At 36.1% G+C, this 20183-nt stretch overlaps 1 protein-coding gene across 5 annotated transcripts in view; it reads right to left on the bottom strand.

The window, feature by feature from the left end:
- CDIN1 (CDAN1 interacting nuclease 1) overlaps positions 1–20183 on the bottom strand; it is a 134131-nt gene that overhangs the window by 99194 nt on the left and 14754 nt on the right. For 4 of the 5 annotated variants that reach the window (XM_069784090.1, XM_069784091.1, XM_069784092.1 and 1 more), the window contains exons 2-4: positions 4850–4895; positions 3921–3985; positions 574–634 (exon numbers count right to left, since the gene is read on the bottom strand). In XM_069784090.1, the coding sequence (XP_069640191.1) occupies positions 574–634; positions 3921–3985; positions 4850–4895 (172 nt within the window). Of the gene's footprint in view, positions 1–573; positions 635–3920; positions 3986–4849; positions 4896–20183 lie in introns of those variants that run through there. The other variant, XM_069784094.1, reaches the window with a different exon arrangement.

Here is a 20183-nt window from a genome sequence, read left to right as displayed (position 1 = left end):
TGGCAACCATACTGAACTTTTCATACACCAGCTTTTCTAGGAAATGGCTATACTGAGGAATTTACTCTGCTTAATTGCTTTATATTAAGCAGTTTTCATTAGCCATCCTCTAATCCATATGAACAGAAATAAACGGAGTCAGGAAAATGAACTGGTTTAATCCTTTCTCATATTAAATAATAATAAAAAAATCTTAGATGGGTTTTATTATTAAAAACAAGGAATCAAATGTAAGTAAAACTGATGCAACTCCATTTAATCAATGTGGGAATTTTTAGTAAGTTTGTGCATTGAAGACCTATGGTCTGTCTGAAATTTCCAGCAAAATACAAATTCAGACTTTCTTACACATTTGCCTTGAAGTTAAGAGACTAATTACATTAACTGATTTATTAATAAATGGGGCTTTTTGTCTAATTATTGTAAGTACTAACAGACTGGGGAACCATTTTAAATGTCTAATGTGCCTTGAAACCATTTTTTTAGGTTAATTACATTTCTCACTAAAGTCACTATAGATATGCCCCTTAGGTTTTATACCAGAAGATTAAAGAAAAAAGTAAAGATGATTACCTCATTGGCCAGCTCCAGTAATATAGGGGCAGCTGCATTTTTCATCACCCCATTCAGGTACCTAGACAAGACAAAGCCAGGTAATTCTGCGGTGGCAAGAAAAGGCCAGCTTATACATGTCAGTTCCCTTGTGCACCTCTTTCATTTGGGGGAAAATACCCCAGTACAGAGTATTTAATGGGAACTCTTTTCAGAAGTAAGTATTTTAAACAATCAGTAACTCTCCAGGGTTGTCTCCTATACATCTGCAAGATATATCAGTCTCAATTAAGTCACTGGTAAAAACCACAATAAATCAAGAAATTAAAAAAATTTTTGGCTTAATGACATACAAATAAATTATATCTGTACTACTTAAAGATACATTACAGACGAATAAACCTCTATTATTCACAGTAAAAATTTTGCGTTCTACCTTCAACTATGAAGGCATACTGTGCATCTTACTCAATTCACTACTATGCACAAAACCATAAATTCCCAAATTTAATCCAGATTTTATCAACTGGGCAGTAGTTTAAATACTAAAGGCTTACTTTAGTGAAATCAGAGTCTAACAATCAAATTAATATTCTAAAGAGAACATAAAAGAAGAACTATTTAGGATCCAATAAAGGGTGATAGAAAGTCATTATCCTATCAATGGCAAAGGCTTAATGTTTCTGATTAAGGGTATTAGACCAATATGGATACACAGTGATGTTTCTGACCATCGCTTCACACAGTATCGCCTTCCTCACTTCTGTTACTTTCACTGTTTGATGTTTATATTTCAATAATGCCTAAAACCTGTTCTCAGGAGTTGAAGGGAAGAAGCTATATTATTGGAAGCCACTTTGTGCTTTGCAGCCATGTGGAAGAGAACAACAGTTACCAACATTTGAACTTGCTCATTTATCCTATCCGTATTCATATAGCACATCATTACTGACATCATTAGAAGGCCACAGCCTTCCCAGCTCTATCATTATCTATCCATCAGAAGCCACTCTTCTGCTCATTAATTACAGACATAAAAATTCTTTATCATTTTACCTTTCTGTGGAATGGGTGTAATACCTTTGCATAAACCTCTTCACAGAGGATTACAGGGCTTTTTGTTTGCAAGTTATTCTGAGGCTTAATGAATAAAGGAAATGATAAAAGCTTTTTGCTTTAACCTATTTCAGTTCTATGTTAAAAAAAACCACAAAACAAGATGCCTTGTGTATATTTAAACATTGAAAACTTGTAAGAGAAGAAAAAAAGGAGAGCTCATAAACAAAATACCTAACCAGGAAGATTTACTTGAGATTAATGTTCTAAAACATGCATCTAGTTGATTTAACAGCAAAGCTACAGCTGACAACGGAGTAATTTTCTGTCAGATATTTCTAATACTACTGGCAATTCCATTAAGGACTAACAGGTCTCACATGCTGATGGCAATACTGTTCTGAAAAGCTTGCTGATCCTTCTTGTAATTTGTCTTCATGTTTGCCTAAATTTAAGACTAGTAAGTCTCAGCAGAGCAGCAGAAACTACTCCACTCAACTGTACTTCTACTTGCTCCCAACAGGGACCACTGGAAATGACTACCTTCAAAAATTGGTAGTTTCTGACCTAGGAAAGCAATGGGAGCACAATTATCTGCTTGTATGTTGGTGGGAATAGGAAAGAGCATACCACACAGACTGGGGTTTACAGTGGCAAGATGGATGCTACAAAAGAGTAGAGGAGAAGACATGTTTGTCATGTTTATGCTTGAAGCATTTCAAACTGGCTTCTGACTCAAGTAGTTTGCCCCTGTAGCTTACGAAACATACTACACTGTAAATCTACTAAAACAGGATTGAGATGAGTTTCCTAACTATTAACAGAACATCTCCGATTTTAAAACATGTGCATTTTATTCGTCCATGTTAATACAGTTGCAATATGAAATACCTAGAAATAGCATAAAGAATGATTTTCCCTACCACCACCATATAGCTTCATACATAATGCATTAGTTATGTACTGCTATCATACTTCAGACAGTACAGAAGGGGACAGGAGACCAAATCCTCCTACCTGATGTGAGCCAAACTTAATCATACCTACAACCTTACTGAGACCAATACAACTGCTGCTTTGCATAAAGCGAAATTTGGTCCTATGTTTCAGGTTTAAGTTGTTGGAACTAGTAACGCATCATAGAAGTGATTTAAATGATATACATACGTTTTAAGAAAAGGGTTATTTACACAGCAGTTACAATTAACATAGGGCACTTCAGTGAAACTGTGCTGGTGAGAAGTAATTAAAAATAGTATTGTATATACATGGTTATTAACAACAAAATTTTAAGCCAATATTCTGCCTAACCAAGAATCAACACTAGAAGTGCAATGTGATCAAGTACAAATTTTTACAGAACAACACAACTACTAAAAAAAGAAAATCAAACCCCCAAAACAGCACAATTCACGCTAGGTGTTCTAAACCAGCATCTGATATAATCAGGCTGTGCTTAGGTTTTAAGTATGTGACTCTGCAGAAGCACAGTTAATTGTTTACAAATGAAGGCTTTTTGTTTATTTTCCTGATTCATACAGATTAATATTAAGCATAAATATCAGACATCTATAATCAAAAGTAAGAACTCACTTGCCATCCAAGCTCCTCAGATATGTCAGTCTACAAAGTAGTATTTTAATTGCATATCTTTACCAGTTATCAGTATGCCCCAATTATGTCATTGCAGTATTTTTAGTAAAGCCTATAGAAGTAACAGACAAACTGTAAGTTGTAGCAAATACAGTTTATTAGCTTAAGATGCAAACAGTCGTACAATATTGTAAAATGACATAATGGTTTTCATCCTCCCTTAAAAGCTACTTCTGACACTTCTGTTGATAAAACAGGAGTTATCTAAAAATTAGTGCTTTAACTAGCAATAGATGAATTTAATACGCAACTTTTTGTAATGTAACACAAATGTTGTTTTAAAAGTACAAGCAAATAACAGAACAAGCTCCCTTGCTGTAAGGAAGTTATCATCAATATTAGTCTTCACACAGAAATCCTGTAATTACAAACTGTAAGTAATATATAATAAATGCTATCACATACACTGTAAAAAATATTTGCTTATCCTGACCTAGAGCCAAGGAAGTAAACCCTTTCTTAATCAGACTGACCAGAAGCGGAAAAATTTCTGCATTTTCACTGAAAAACATTTTTACATGAACCACCCTGTTTTCCTCATCCCAAATTTTTATTTTTATAGAAAATCAGCTTCGTAAACTAATAATCTAATTTACTCATAATTGCCATAACAATTAGTAGTTATGATGATACTCTTAACTGGGGTGGGGAGGTCATACCTTTGGTAGTAAGTTTCAATAGCTTCAGCAGTGTGATGCTTGGCATGTGTTCTTTTGATTTGTTTCTAGAAAAATGAAAAAAACAAACAAAGAGTCTTACAAATGTGTCATAGATCAAAACACAGAAATCATGACTGCCCAAACACATGTTTCTTGGCTACACTTTAATATATAAACTGCACTATGTTTTTAGATTCTGTACAGAAATGACATTCAATCTACCTATTGAATTGAACATCTTCAGACTGTACTGCAATGTACCATATATGTAAAAGCCAATAAGGTCACAATAATTGAATCTAAATAAGTTTACTGAAGGCTGCAGAGGGCAAAGAAAAACTTGTTCTCTCTTTCAACCTTTGTATTAATTTTCCCTCAATTCAATTCCATCTAAGTCTGGTGCACTCTAGTTTTACAATTCAACTGGCATTTTTAACCAGAAGAACATTGCTTAAAAACAACTTATTTGAAAAACTACAAAAAGTAATTCCATAGAGACTTGCCACTTGACTGACACCTGTCATCTCATGATAAATGACTCCATTTTCTGCCTCTCTTGCCTTCTGCCACTCCGGCAATGGTCATTTATCATCATCTCTGTCAGCAATGGAAAGCAGCACTGACAGTGCAAGTCAGCAAACATTTAGCACATGGAACCACGCAACACAGGGAAATTATTATTGTCAGAATAATAATGGTTTAGCATAATTTATTACAGGTCCACCAAATAAGCAAAGGCTAGATGTTATTAGACAGATGGATGGGTAGGCTTGGCAGCCATCCACTGAGACTCAGGCGGTGCTTGATGTGGAAAAGGGAACATCCTCCAAACCAATCAGAAAGCTGGCAGTTCAATTACAAAGAAATAAAGGGACATTCATCATTCAATTAGGCACCTGTCAACCCTCACAAAGGAGAAAACTTCTAACCTGGTACTCCTGGGAGAAGATGCTCAGCAGAGTGGACTGCGATTGACTGGAACAAATAAAAGAAGGACAAAGTTAATTACTGGAGTGCACTGCAAAGAAACAAAAGAGAAGGGAGCTTCAAAGGTAGGCCTGCTGCCCTGTAATCTAACAGAACATGAAAACAAGTGTGGAAAAGTTGTTCCAGATGAACACCTCAGACAAAGGCTTCCTGCTGCTAGGTCAAGGAGAGAGCGTACAAGGGAGGGGAGGAAAATATAGCAAGAGTTTCAAAGCAAACGAACATATTGTTTGGGTGATTCCTTTTTCAGCTTCAGAACCCACAAAGTCCTATCAGGAGCAGGTAGCTAAGTTAAAAGGGAACAGGCAAAAAAGAAAACAAAGCAAAATTTCCATTAATAATTGATGGAGTTAAATTCCATCAGCAGTTGGGAACATGCCGCTTGCTCATTGGCAACATATTGAAATTCATTTTGTTAGCAGCAAGGGAACCTCTTCAGTAGCTGTCTCATATTCAGGTTAAAAACTTCCCCCTCTGTCAGAAGTAGCATATGGGACCACTGGAACATTCCCACTGAAACTGATGTGCTTTGAAAATAGAAACTTTCACAGCAGGAAGCTGAGATTCCCCGGAGTCGGTCATTTCCAAAAGCTGCCATAAGCTTCATTCATCTAAGGCTCCACTCAATGTCAAACACCTGGCAATGAAGCAACCTGGAAAGCATTCTTCCCAAGTGGGAATTTTTCTCTCTGAATTGTTAACATTTAGAAATGGGACAAGATTTTTTTTCCCTCTGAAAGGCAATCAATACCACACCGCTACTGTTTTCAATTGTCCTCTGTGGATATATCTACCTCATCACATCCTGAATACAATTAATTACTCCTGATATATTTTCCTACTACATGCAACTTGAACAAATTATAGTCTCAATAAATCGAGTTTTATGGTACAGCAAAGCATTATGAATAATTAACATTTTTCCTTTTGTGAACTTACCTACTACGGCATAGCATAGGTATGCCTAAAGATTCAGCAATGTCTAAAGTCTTGCTCTTCCGCCAGATTTCTTGTATGTGAATTTAACACCTGTATCACATCACACATACATTAAATGTAAATGTTCTCTCCACACCTAAATGGCCCTTCTGCTTGCTGTTTTCACACCTCAGAAATACTAATTTAAGATAAGGAAGTCTTACTCCCATTTTCAAAAGGGAAAACTGAGGCACAGAATGACTAACTGGTTTGTTCAGGTTTAAACAGACGGTATGTCTATGCAGCACAATATAAAAAGTGACCTCTAAACCAACCAGTTGAAACATTAGGAACGAAGTGACTAGATTAATGCAGTGCTATATAAAGAGCTTACTAGTTTGTCTTATCCATATCTGTGCTTCCAGCATCTTTGCCATAACGCTGCATTTTGGGCTTGTCTGCCCAGTGCAACATTTGTGTGACAGCAGTAAGCTGAGGCTTACCTCCAGTATTTTACACATGAGAATGTTCACCCTGAGTACTCACTGACCGAATGTTAAAAGTGTAGAAAAATGATAGCAACATAAACTAATATACACATTTATGAAATTCATGGAGTACAGAAAAATGAATTACAATGTAGTCAAGAATTTAAATATTCTTAAATATACATCATTTGAGATAGAGATCAGGAGATATGTACCACAATGCCTCCCCAAAAGGTGCACCATCCAATTATGGCAACCTTCAACATGCACATGTAATCATTAGAAGATGAACAAAGGAAAGAAATTAAGATTATATACTTACACAGGCTATATACATATGCAAAGCTAAGGTATTTCAAGTTGATTTATTTAAAAAAACCCTGCAGGTTATAAATAAGTTGGATACATACGGCTCTCCACCTAACTACTATTATCTGACAGATTTACATGGTCATAATGGCAGAACTGAAATTAGAGAAAAGACATGGGAAAAAACCAAAACAAAAGAGGACATCATTTAACCGGATTTCTGGCTTGAGTTCTCTCCCACTGACATACCAATTTTTGTATTTTTAGGCTATTCCCAGCACGATTACTGTACTTATTGTACCATTATCCTGTTATACCCACTGACATATCAAAAAGAATTAAGACCATTATCCCTTTCTTCACACTCCTGACTCTTGTCCATTTTATTTGTTCCTTTGGTGTCCTTGGATTTTGCCCTTCTACTTCAGTTTAGTCCAACACTCCTCTCCTATGCTTCCAACTGTTCAGATCATTTAGGACTTACCATGAACACTAAAAAATTCAGTCCAATAACTGAACAAGTTGGATACATACTGGATTGCAGTACAAAAACAATATGACTGTGACAAAGAGAATTATTTCAATAGTACCATTCAAAGAATTTCAAGCCTTACTACCAGATCTTTCTCCTTCCCCAGGAGAAGTGGATTTACATCTTCACATGGCTGCTTCCATGTTTCTTCTGGTTAACACAGTTCCCCTCTTAAACACAAAAATCACTTATCTGCCACTCAGTGTTTCCTTGCCACAATTCCATTGCCACAACTTCCTAGCAAAATGAAATAGCTCAAAACACAGCTGGAGCATGTATTGCAAGATGCCATTGACAGAAAACTGAAACATGATGGTTTCGAAAAGCGCTGAAAAAGACAGTACTGTGTACTTGGAGAGGGGACAGAAGTCATGAACATGCATTTGTGTTGCAAGACAGCATGATCACGACTGCTGATACTGACAGCAGGGATACTGCCATGTAAGTTATCATCACTTCTACAGGAGCAGCCAAATTCCTAGGGCGCCATCCATCCTCTGATGCTTCTATACAGGATCTCAAAGCAGCAAATGAGCAAATTAATAGAGCTGAGATACCCAGGAAAACAAATGTAACACTGAAAATATCTTCTATTCAGAGTAACATTTCAGTGCTGCATTATTGCCTCTTACGGATTAAACTTTATAGTAAGCTTCATGGCTTACTGGAAGGCTAGGGATATAGACATGTTTGTGTCAAGCAAGCTCTTTTGTCGAGAACCAACTGTAGAGCCAAGGTACTTATTTGCTGATTTCCTGAAACAAGTGAAAAACCGCAAGCTCATAATTCCATAAATTAACTTGTTATCCATCTTGTAGAACTAAATCTATTTTCCAGGAAAACAAGCAAATTTTCCTCTTGAGTTCCTCTTAGCAGCCACTTTCATGGAAACATTTTCTTCTGCAATTCCAGATGGCAATGGACCTAACTCCCAGAGCTCTGTTCAAAGCAACCAGCCTTGCTCTTCAAATATCTGCTCTTTTTTGTAAACCAGCATCCATAATGAACCAATTTACCTTTTGTTACTCTGTGTTGATATCAGTGGCATACTTCCATCTAAATGCCTGATGCACTTTGTGCTCTTGTCAATACATAACTGGATTTAGGCATAAAACAGTGAAATCTAAAATCTGCTACAAAATGCCCATTTTTTTTAGAGAGAGAAAATAACTTTTATTTAAAAAAAAATGAAATGTCACTTCTAGGTTCCAAATGATATAAAGATATAAAAATCTGCTTATCATAACCAAAAAAAAGTATTACAGATATCAAGGTCCATCCCCATTGAGAATGGGATGCCTGAGTCAGACCAGAACAAGGGATAAGAGGAATTGTCTCTAAGAACTTAGAGATAAGTCAGGCTAAAAAGACAATTGCAAGTCTGGTGCTGGAAAAAGAATATGCCTTTCGGTCATTTAATATGTAAGAATAAAATTTACACCATTCTCTTCTAATGAATCCCAGAGTTTGGTAGAGGAGAAATGCTATCATCCCTGGAGAGTATTTCAGAAATGTTTTGTTTTGCAATGACTATTCATATATAAACTAGTAACAGACAATATGCTGATGCAGATCAGTGCTTCATAACTAGAAATGATATAAAACTCTGGCCAAGAAGCAGCTAGTAAGGACAAAAAGAATTTAATTGGATCAGATTGTCTTCTCAACAAAGCAGGCTTGCAGATCTAGCCAAGATTTGGGGTGCTGTCCAACTTAATATTTGCTGTTTACTACAGCTTCACCAGGAGAAAATCCAAACATGACAACTTCTGCAAATATCATATTATCAACCCCTGCAAATAATTAATTCTTTAGGGATAATATAAAACTTAGACTTTTCTGCTTTATTTTCTGAGATTACTGAAAACATGAAATTTTAGGTACGAAACCAAGTTTCCACTTGTTTCATCTATTCATTTTAAAATGAGTTTCCTTTCCCTCAGCTTTAACTCCACACTTTTTACCTTAAATAGAAAGACGAAAACAAAGGAAGACTATCTAAAGAGATCTGTATAAAAAAGAAAGAAATCAAGAGTAAATATGAACTGTAGTATTTAATCCAACAACTATTCACACAAGTGGAGACAAACAGGGGGAAAGCAAAGTCCATCATGAGACAAATATATATTATATATATAGAATAGCCTTGATTTTTTTTTTAAACAAATGAAATCTACAAAGAACATTGCTTCATTACTTCCCTTTCACAAAATGGAACATTCCACTTCGTTAAGACGATAAATATATTGGTTAAAAAACTGAGTGAGGCAGGAGCTGCGTTTCCAAAATTCAGAAGCTGTTACATGTGAAATCCCAAAGCTGCAGTGTCAAACCTTCTCTTGGAAGTGCATAAAACACTGCACTTAGCTACTGTAGGAATTCAGGCAGGGGGAGAAATTGTTTCTTTCCTTCCACAGTCTCCAGTGTGAGTACGTAGTGCTAGTTATATCTCTTCATGAAATGTTTTGAAGCAGCCAGCGAAAGTCTCTCATTTCTAATAACTGGAAAAGAACTTCCCCTTTCCATGTGTAATAAGTTTGTAAATATTTTTTAATAATGCAATATTGAGCTTTAAAATAAAAGTAACTTAGGGCTAGAATTGCACGATGCTGCCATACTGGATTAAGAATCTATGTGAGGAAAGAAATACATACGTATTTGACGAATTTAAGTGACTGGGGGTGGAAAGGGAGTCCTCCTCGCAGCTATCCTGAAATTCCAGAATGTGTGTCTAAAATACATTTTTCCTGTTACATTAACAAAGACATGACAGAAACCCAAACAGCCTTTTAATTCTCAACTTCTGTACTGCAAATGCTTTGGAACAGGAACTCCTAAAGAAAGCAATGTTTCTATACTGCTTATCACATGCTAACCAGTCTGCTCTTATTTCTAAAAACTCTGTCAATAATGGATTTCAAATAGATCTAGCAGCATCGGTTCAAATGCATAACACATGCACGGATGCGTAAAGCCTCCATGGCTTCCCAGAACTGCAGGATGTAGCTAACGAGCACCACAGTTACACCTGTAAATTAACTAAAGCCAGCCTGATGGCGAACTTCCCACCTGAGAGGAGGTGACAACTAGTGGATTCGCAGAATTTCTTCTACATGTCAGCATTGTCAGGATAGGAAAAAGGCTTCTTAGCAGTCTGAATGGTTCCACATCCAGGAAGGCTCAGGAATACCAAAGGCCTACCAAAGCTTGAGAACCGTGAGACTTATATGCATCCAAGCACTGAAGAACATGGAAGGAGGGAGGGAGACTCATTGACGTCTAGAAAGTTATGGCTTTAACCTCTCTTCACTGCAGCTTTTAATATTGAAATCTTTCCTAAAGTTTTAATATGCTTGTGGTCACTTCTCTGAATGAAAATTCTCAAAAAGCACATTATTGTCTCTGTACACATTTGTACTTTATCATTCACAAATCTAACACTGATACTTCAGAAGTTGGTGAACTACCAATTTAAGCTAAATCAATATACGTGTCTATATATGTGTGTGTGTGTGAATATATGTGTTTAAATCAATATATGAGTTTGAATTGGAGTAACTAAGTGACATAAAAGTATCTAAGTCTTTAGTTACAACATGGTAACTGTAAAGTGGCTATCTCCCAATGTTACAGCTTTCCAGCTACTCCAGTTCAAGTCTGGCATACAAAACCAGTTTTATTATCTCTGCGTAACAAGCTTTCCACACAATGAAACATCAGTAGCTAGTACTTTGGGAACTACAATGCCAATACAGTGCTGTTGGGGAAATACTCCCATTACAAATATATTAATACTATAAAAATTCAATAAATATATATATACATGACAAGAAGTACCTGCTGATATGCTCATTTCAGGCTTAGTACCATCACATTTAAAATCAAGATAAAATTCAAGCTCATCTGGAGAACTATAGCACCCATCACTTTTGAAATTCTCCAATATCCAGTTCAATAAACTGTACAACAGCTCAATTCAACAGATTTAAATAGAATCACTCACTAAAAATGATCTTTGCATCAAAGTTGATTTCGTACCTTTGGTAGGATCAAAAATAAAAACCAAAAGTGAAGAGTCTGAGGAAAAAGACATCCTGCATTGCAGGCTTACACTATCCAATGATAATAAAAAGGTTAAATGCAGGCATGTGCATACAACTTTGCTGTCTATAGCCCGGGTTATGGGAGTAACTGTATGACAAAGCTCCGAGAAGGCTACTTGAGAAGAGTCATCACTTCTATGACCTTGACACTGGTTGGTCCCACAACTTCTATACAATTTAGTGATGTGCAAGAACAGATGATGGTGCAATACATAGAAATGGCAGCATTTAAAATTCATAGTAGCATAAGGCCATTACTTTTCCCACTGGGCCACTTGAACTTTAATAATGTCTGACCTAGTTGGCCAATAAGTTCTAGCAGCAGACAGAGGAAAATTGCCAGTATTAGATACTGTTTGAATGATTTTTCATTTAGAAAGACTTAGAAGTTCCTTTAAGAACAGGACACCAATTCTTCCTGTAGACACCTCATTTTTTGGTGTCTGTTGTAACAGCCAATATATTTTAAAACAACTGCAGACTATGAACAATCTGTATTAGACATGAAAAAAATAAAATGCAGAGGTAAATACAAATTATTAAAACAGGCAATGATCACAAAATAATGCTAGCTCTTCGCAGAGATAAATTCTACCTTCTTTCACCCACACCATAAAAATCTAACTTTCAACAGCAGTAATACAAGTGTAACTCAAAATATGCCATATTCAAATGTTTATGAAGTATTTCTGGTCAAGCCGCCAAACTGAAAAGAAGTCAGAATAAGGATGCTATTTTCCCATTCACATATATATGCTTATGATGAGAACAACATTACGCTTTAACAGTGGATAAACAGTGGCACATATTATGGTTGAAAATGGAACTCTGAAAACACAAGAACAGAAGAGTGATATTTGCAAGTGAAAAGGAACTACTTTTTGGTCTTATTATCTCAGTAAGCAAGTATAAAAAATAGATAGTAATTTGCCCAACATATTGTTCTGATATTTTTTCTTTCCAGAGTTAAACAGCACAGTGCTTGTTGCATGAATGTTTGAAACCCACTTAAATGCCAAACCCACACAGACCTCTGTAAGTAAATACTCTTTCACTAATGTTTCAAGTAAAGTCTCTTCCATAAAAACATAAAACTATTTTGTAAGGTTCAATTTTCAACCTGAGAAGTATTTTCAGATGCAATACAGAACCAAAATATATTCACAACACAGACTTAAAAAATACAATGTCAGTGGTAAAACATGAAATTAAAACTCTCAAATATTCTGACATCAGGCTTCAATGACTATCGAATCTTTTTACCTTACACATACCAGAACTTCTCTGGTACCCTTTGATCATCTAGTCAGGGAGTCCATTGTTAAAAGAAACTGACAGGAGTCAAATAGGGTTTGTTTTAACTCTACCAACAAAATTTCTCAGAAAATTAAATAAAAAAAGGCAAAGCTTGAGACTAACATAAGCAGATGATTTGCTATGTCCTTGTCCTCAACTACTCCAAGTTGCTTAGTAAGAAGAAAAGTTTCTTAATATCCAGGAAAGAATTGGTGAACACATCCCAAAGCAGAGTCATAGAGCAGCATACCAGAGACCGAGAGAAAAAGCAAAACCTCTTCAAACTCCTTGTTTGCACTTAACTGTACAATCATCCACACTTTATTTCAATCTACTTCAGTTAAGATTATACAGAAAACATGTTTGCAAGTTTGAACTGTTTTGCTCAGTACCACAATCTAAATGTTGAACCTTTAGACAAAAATACACAAAAGTTGTAGTCATCTGATGACGCTTGTGCACAGATGTTCCTAGGCTGCAACAGCAATGGACCTCAACAAGCAGTTAAGGCAAAGAAGCTACAATTTAAACCAGGGATTTATCCCTCACCTTTCCTATCTGCCCCTCTTGATAGGGCCAAAGTCCATATATTGAAGAAACATTCACTTAGTAGGCTATTACTGCAAAGAACTATTTGATACATTCATTTTGTGTTATCTTCCTCATTTTGTTTGGGTAACTCTATCGTGCCACTTCCCCCTAGGAAAAGAATCGGATTATAGAGTACCTTGTCAAGAGAAGTTTTTCAGACTCCAATCTTAAATTTCCTGATTGTGGAGAAAGGGGAAAATCATTCTACTTTACACTTTTTTTCTTCAAACCTATATTTTCCTGTATAAATTAGATGTTTAAATTTAATTTTAGAAAACTATTTTTATGAGTGAATGGCAATTTGAAGCTAATTAGACTGTTCATTTTACATTAAAAGATTAGTCTGTATGTAAAAAGCATATCTGTGCCAATTTGAAACTAAATAAATCCCCAAACACCCTTAAACAATTTGCTCCTAAAAATATATAATCAAATTTAGAAAACTATAAATTATATTTAAATTTGTTATTTACAAGCAATTAATTACGAAGACAGCCAGGTGGCTTTCATTACATAAATTACTGTTAATGACACTTGCCTCATGCTGCTACTGTATTTAGCATTTGCATGCATCACATGTCAAGCACACATACTGTTGCATACCTATCTCCAGGGTAAAAAGTGAACACCTTAAGTCAAAAAAGCTTTCAGTAATCCAATCAAAATTGTTAATTCCTTAAACAAGTCAGGATCTTATTAATGTTTCCCATACAGGATATAATTTAAAGAATTTTAACATGGATGATACAGAAGAGTCGTTTTAAGTAAATACCTGTTTTGGGAATGACACAAATCTAAGGCAAAAAATGAACCCATTTATAGCTAGTCCCCTTGAGATTTTTAGTCTTAAACCCTAAACAGTGTTTATCATTTAAAAGTTTATAATTTTAAAGCTACTTGTAATTAGAAAACAAAACAGAAGAAGAGAATCATTCTTGTCTATCTACCTCGCCGACAGTGCACTACTTCACCTTGTATCTATAACTTATTGTACCATATATGTAGATATTTACAAAGTCCACTTTCAGCCCCAGGGTTATAGCTTACTGTGCCATAGAACAAATAAACTAATTTAATTCCACTACTTACTTCCCATTGGAAAGATGGCAGAAATGCACTAAGAAGGAAACCCAGCTGTTCCTAGTGGTCTTCCAGCACTCTTTTTTAAAAAGCTGTCTACCCACAACTGGCAGGCAGTATCAAGGGAACATCTGACAAGAGGTGATCACAATATTACATTACTCTATCTTAAAACTTCCCTAACCTTCTTTTCCACTCCTACCAACAGGATTTTCCTTTCCCTTCCTCCTCTTTCCAGAGACTTATTTTTTGGTGTTCGTTGCACTGCTTTGAAAATCTGTACAATGACTATATGCTTTGCTTCCTGCAGTGCCACAGAAAAGCTTGGGTTTTCAGGAGAACTTTTATTCCATGCACTAATTGAATGGAATCACCTCCAATGCAAACAGTCAAGAGGTTCAGAATATAGCATCACCTTCAATAAGCACCAAAATTTGACCAGTCTTGGTAGAATGGGCCCAGAGGCCTTGGTAAATAAATGTGGAAGCCAAGGAAGAAGGAAAACTAGTTCAACATCAAACATTTGTTCTATGTTAAAATAAACCGAAGATGACCTCAACATGCATCAAGTCATATGGCATGACTCACTGACACTTCTTAAATTTCTGGGAATTGTCAAAAACTTAATAAAAATATACACTGCCATCTTTACATTAAGCACATAAGGACTAGACTTTGCAAAAAAAAAAAAAAAATCCATGAGAAGGGTATAACTGAACTTCACTGGAATTCAGTGAAAGTTGACTGTTAACATCCTTCAGACAGCTTTCAGAAAGGTCTCACACAAAACATCCCAACCCTATCCTTTCCCATTTTAAAGTCTATATATTACAGTAAAGCAGCAAAGGCCACAGTGCCTTTTTCTCCTTCAGGTTATTTTTTATTTGTTCTTCACATTTAAATATCAGGTCTTTGTATGTTACCTAACTTCTAAGAGTGGCAAATTAGCAGAATTAGGACATCAGAAGACAGTGGAAATTGAGAAGTTGTAGAAAATATAATTGGAACTGGAGAGTTTACATTCCTGCATGTTAGCCAGTATCTAACAACTGCTCTGATGTATTCTTATAAAAGAGAGTGTATTCTTATAAAAGAGTCAGAGTCGCCCCCTCCACTTTAACTAAAGGGCATCTGAACATGTTTCCCAATCAAAACCAGGGATTTTGAGACCCAGTTTACAGAAACCAAAAGATTTAGAGGGAAGAAGGTGGCTAAGCCATAAATTAATACTAATTTGGGGTGGCTATCCTTTGTTTTCAAACTTTTCCTTTTAAGAATAAGTAAAAGTTTCTTCTATCAACTTTCATTTATAATTAATTTATCCTTCCTCACAACAGTAAAGCTTTAAGGGCAAGAATGGAAAAAATGGCATGAATATAATTTTTAGCACAGCAGATATGCAAATACTTTTTTCTTTCAGTACCCTAAAGTATTTTGTTAATGCACCATTTTCCACTAAACCAATCGCAAACAAATCTTTAACTTCAAGTTACGGCTGTTCATATGTAATCTGTTACCTGGATTAAAAAAAAAAAAAAAAAAAAGGCAGAAGGCCTCTCTAGCCACCTAATCACCATATCAATGACACATGCCACAACAGAGAAGCACTAGTTTATTTGATTGATCATGGTAGATAAACTCCAAATAACAGAGAAATTAACAAATGCTTGACATTTGCTCAACATCCATTATTCTGACACTGCTTTCAGGATTTCAAAGCCTGGGAGTATGCTTAATCAACATTCATATTCCCTAGTGAGCTACAGGCACCATATTGCGCCCCGCCTTAGTACTGATGAAAACTGCATATTGGCCATTTCCAAAATGTTCTGGGACTCCACACAGGGCCCCTTCTCTCCCTTGTTCCTGTTCTGCAGTTTTCTTTTAAACACTTCCAAGACAAAAGCATCTGCCAGTTTTTCTCTCTGGGGATGTATGCAAAATGAACTTAACAGTTTTAAGGCAGGAGAAACCCTCACATCTAAATTCATTCATAGGACAGAAAAGGGCCTAAGAGGCCTCTCTAGGGACAAAACCCTGCTGAAATTTTCCCCGACAACAGTGGGAGCTTTATAAAATCTAAGTCCAGACAATTTCCAATTCAAATGCCCAGCATAGCATGACCTTTGTCAGATCTATGAGCCCTAGATGCACCCACTATTTTTTTATTCTAACCAGCACAGACATTAGACAGGGCACTACTGCTAAGCAGGAGGTTGAATATTTGCATGCTCTTCTATTGTGAAAATGTAACAGTGACAGCACTGTGTCGAATTCTTTTCCCCCTAGAACTTTAACTCCATAGGAGAGGCATAGCTGACAGATGACTCTCCCAACATCTGTGTTATGTACACTGCACAGCTGAGGAACCTTGGATCACTGTCACAGCTTCTCGGGGATGACCTACACCTTTCTTATATCTACCCGTGATCAAAAAAGTAAAATAAAAATTTGAAAACACCGTTTTTTGAAATGAAAAGTAAATATGGCAAGAAAGATTAACATAATTTAGTCATTAAGCTGTTCACATAGCAGCTCACCATATGTTGTATAAATGTCCTATACAAAATAATTTATCAGACCTGACACGTTGCACATCATATTGTATTATTTAATATGCTTACTAAAATTTCATGGATCAAGCACCACTTCTGAAAGCATACAGAAAGCCCTAGAAAATATTTCTTCATCTTCCATGATTTATTTTGATTACCTTTTACAGCTACATGATAAAGTGGAACTTGCAAAATTACGAGGTTAAGGTTTACACAGCTATTGCTTCGTATACGAAAATATAACAAATGGCTCCATGTCTATATACCATTTTACTTGCATTTAATATTCAGAAGCACATTAAACTAAGCATGTTGCTTTCCACTGCATATTTTAATAATTTTAACTGCTTATTTCAGTAAACATCCTGATCCACTAATGCAAAGTTCCATTGAGAGATATATCCTTGATAAAGAGACTAAAGAGCTGAGAATTACAAAATAAAGCAACTAATTAACACGTGATACATGTTCACCAACCCCAACCTGTCTACGTAGAAGTATATTACTTTCTACACAATAGCTGAAACATTTGAATAGTATTTTAAATTACTGAGATTTAAAATGTTAGAATGGCAAGCATCTATGCCCAGATAAAGGTACAAAATTCTCTACCCAGAAACCTCAAAACCACAAAAATAATAATGTGTAAGGATGATTGCCTGTCACCGGCTAGGTCTGTGTCTAAATAGTAAATTAAAACAAACAGTGTAAGCAGGAAGCTTGTGGATAATAGCTATTGGGCAACCAATGGGATTTGTTTGGAAAAAAACCACTCCGCACTTAAAGGACATACCAAACAGATAGATATGGCTAGAAAAATATTTAAACTGAAACCATGCATTTATTCCATAAAGGACCATTTTCCTTTTTCTCTCTCAGACCACTGATGTCAAAGGAACACAATACAAACGAGATAAAAACTATAGTCCAAATTCTCTTTTTGGTCAATAATTAAATCCTCCTGTTTCAAATAATAGGATAAAGGAAAACATATTCCTGTGTCAGATAACTCATTGCAATGAGGTCATGAAACACTGTATTTGGAATGAACTTGCTTGGCCTATTAGAGTACCTGCTAACTGGTCAAAGCAAATCTTCCTTTTTAAGCTCTCTAAGAACCAGAAATCTAGCTTATGAGCTATTTTTATCTTTTTACATTTTGTGTATCCAAGATAATGCGCTTGTCTAGGAAGACACATTGCCTAGCTGTGTTGAAAACTGAAGGACAGCTGCATTGACAACATGCATTTTATATTAATGCAGGAAATGGCTAATGTTCAATAGCCTTTTCATCCGTAGGAACTTACACTCACACTCTAGCTATTAGTTATCATACTTAGCACCAGTTGTAGCCTCATAATGCGCATCTGCATTCCACAGAAGTACAATAAAGAACTGGACATTACCAGTATCAATAGCGGACGGATAAGAAGTTCTGCCATCTCTCAGCCAACCACAAATAGACATAGCTTGGTCATAGTTTTTATGTTGTCTTTGAAACAGTTTCAGACAGGCTGCATTACACAAGAGACTACCTTTGCTATCACATGGGTCTTACTCAAAGAAATATTTGACAACGTTCTGCTTTCTATGGAAGAAGAATGTGTGCTATATTAGGACATTTTTATTCAGTGTGGAAGCTTCTGGAGGTATCTGGGAATGGATGCTATCAAATGCTTCCAACACATTGCAGGCCTAGACACAGATGTGCAAACAGAGGATATTCACCCAAAAATAAAGTCCTCTTCAGCACCACATCCTTACCTGAAGCCATTTTGCCAGTTTAGATGGACAGCAACACTTGCTTAAGTACCCTATTCAGATGAGAAGGATACAGCAGGGGACTGAAGTTCAAGAATTCTTCAGCATAAAGCAATGAGACCGTCACTATCCATCATGCTACTGGATATCCTGGTGTGTGTGCTAGAAGGGTGTCATGGTTTAACCCCAGCCAGCAGCCAAGCACCACACAGCCGCTCACCCACTCCCTCCCACCCAGTGGGACGGGGGAGAGAATCAGAAGGAAAAAGGTAAAACTCATGGTTTGAGATAAGAACAGTTTAAATAGAACAGAAAGGAAGAAACTAATAATGATAATAATAACAACAATAATAAAATGACAATAATAATAAAAGGATTGGAATATACAAAACAAGTGATGTACAATGCAATTGCTCACTACTCGCGCACCGATGCTCAGTTAGTTCCCCAGCAGTGATCCCCCCCAGGCCAAGTCCCCCCACGCTACATACTGGTCATGACTTCCCATGGTATGGAATAGCCCTTTGGCCAGTTTGGGTCAGCTGCCCTGGCTGTGTCCCCTCCCAACTTCTTGTGCCCCTCCAGCCTGCTTGCTGGTTGGGCATGAGAAGCTGAAAAATCCTTGACTTAGTCTAAACACTACTTAGCAACAGCTGAAAACATCAGTGTGTTATCTACATTTTTCTCATACTGAACCCAAAACATAGCACTATACCAGCTACTAGAGAGATAATTAACTCTACCTCAGCCGAAACCTGGACAAAGGGATAATATATCCCATTCATATTACTACCACATTCAAAACATTATGGACACTAGAATTTTAAAAAAAGCATGTATGAAAAGAAACTGTAAGATAGATAAAAATGCTTTAGTTGCTTACAAAACAGAAGTTTTCAACCTAAGGGGTTCACAAACCAAAACGTTTTTCCCACAGTAGGTGCAGATTCCTGTTTGGCAAATTTAAGCCTGCTGACGAGAAGTTCATTTACTTTGAATTCTTCATTTAAAGTCCATGGACAACAAGGACTCCATGAAATACAATTTGAAAACTAATGATAGAGTGTGAAATCTTAGCATGCCAATGGGACTCTGAAATCTACTTGCATGGTACCAATTAGTCTAACAAACAAATGAACAAGGCTTTTAACCATCACTGGAACTGAAGAAAACAGAGCAGTATTTTTCCACTCCTCTTCCAAAGCTGTTGGTTTTTTTGGTAACAATACTCTACCAGGCTTGTCTTAGAAGACAATTTTAGTAGATCAGTTACAGTACTCCATATTCTTACAGAAATTAATCCTTACCGTTATTTCACTCAGTTTGAAGTACAAAACAAGCTTCTGAGAGTTTCACCATTGCAAATACATATGGTATTTTCACCAGGAACTTAAAGGAATAAACAATTAAAAAATGTCTCTCATAGAAGCATATATGTTATTTTATTAAGTGATGTGATAAGCTATGGGGCACATATCAGGACCAAAATGGTTGTAGTCATTAATTTAAGTAATAAATCATAGGTCCTGCCAACAATGACAGCAAACAGATGCTAACAAGAAAATGTATTATTTAATATTGTCATGTGTTATAAAAATGTAAGTGTTTAGGACATGTCTTAAATTTTTATAATAATATGCATT

Source organism: Haliaeetus albicilla, chromosome 5 (genome assembly GCF_947461875.1).
Source record: "Haliaeetus albicilla chromosome 5, bHalAlb1.1, whole genome shotgun sequence".
Taxonomy (NCBI): domain Eukaryota; kingdom Metazoa; phylum Chordata; class Aves; order Accipitriformes; family Accipitridae; genus Haliaeetus; species Haliaeetus albicilla.
Note: the sequence above shows the minus strand (reverse complement) of the source record. Positions and strands in the feature narration are given on the sequence as shown.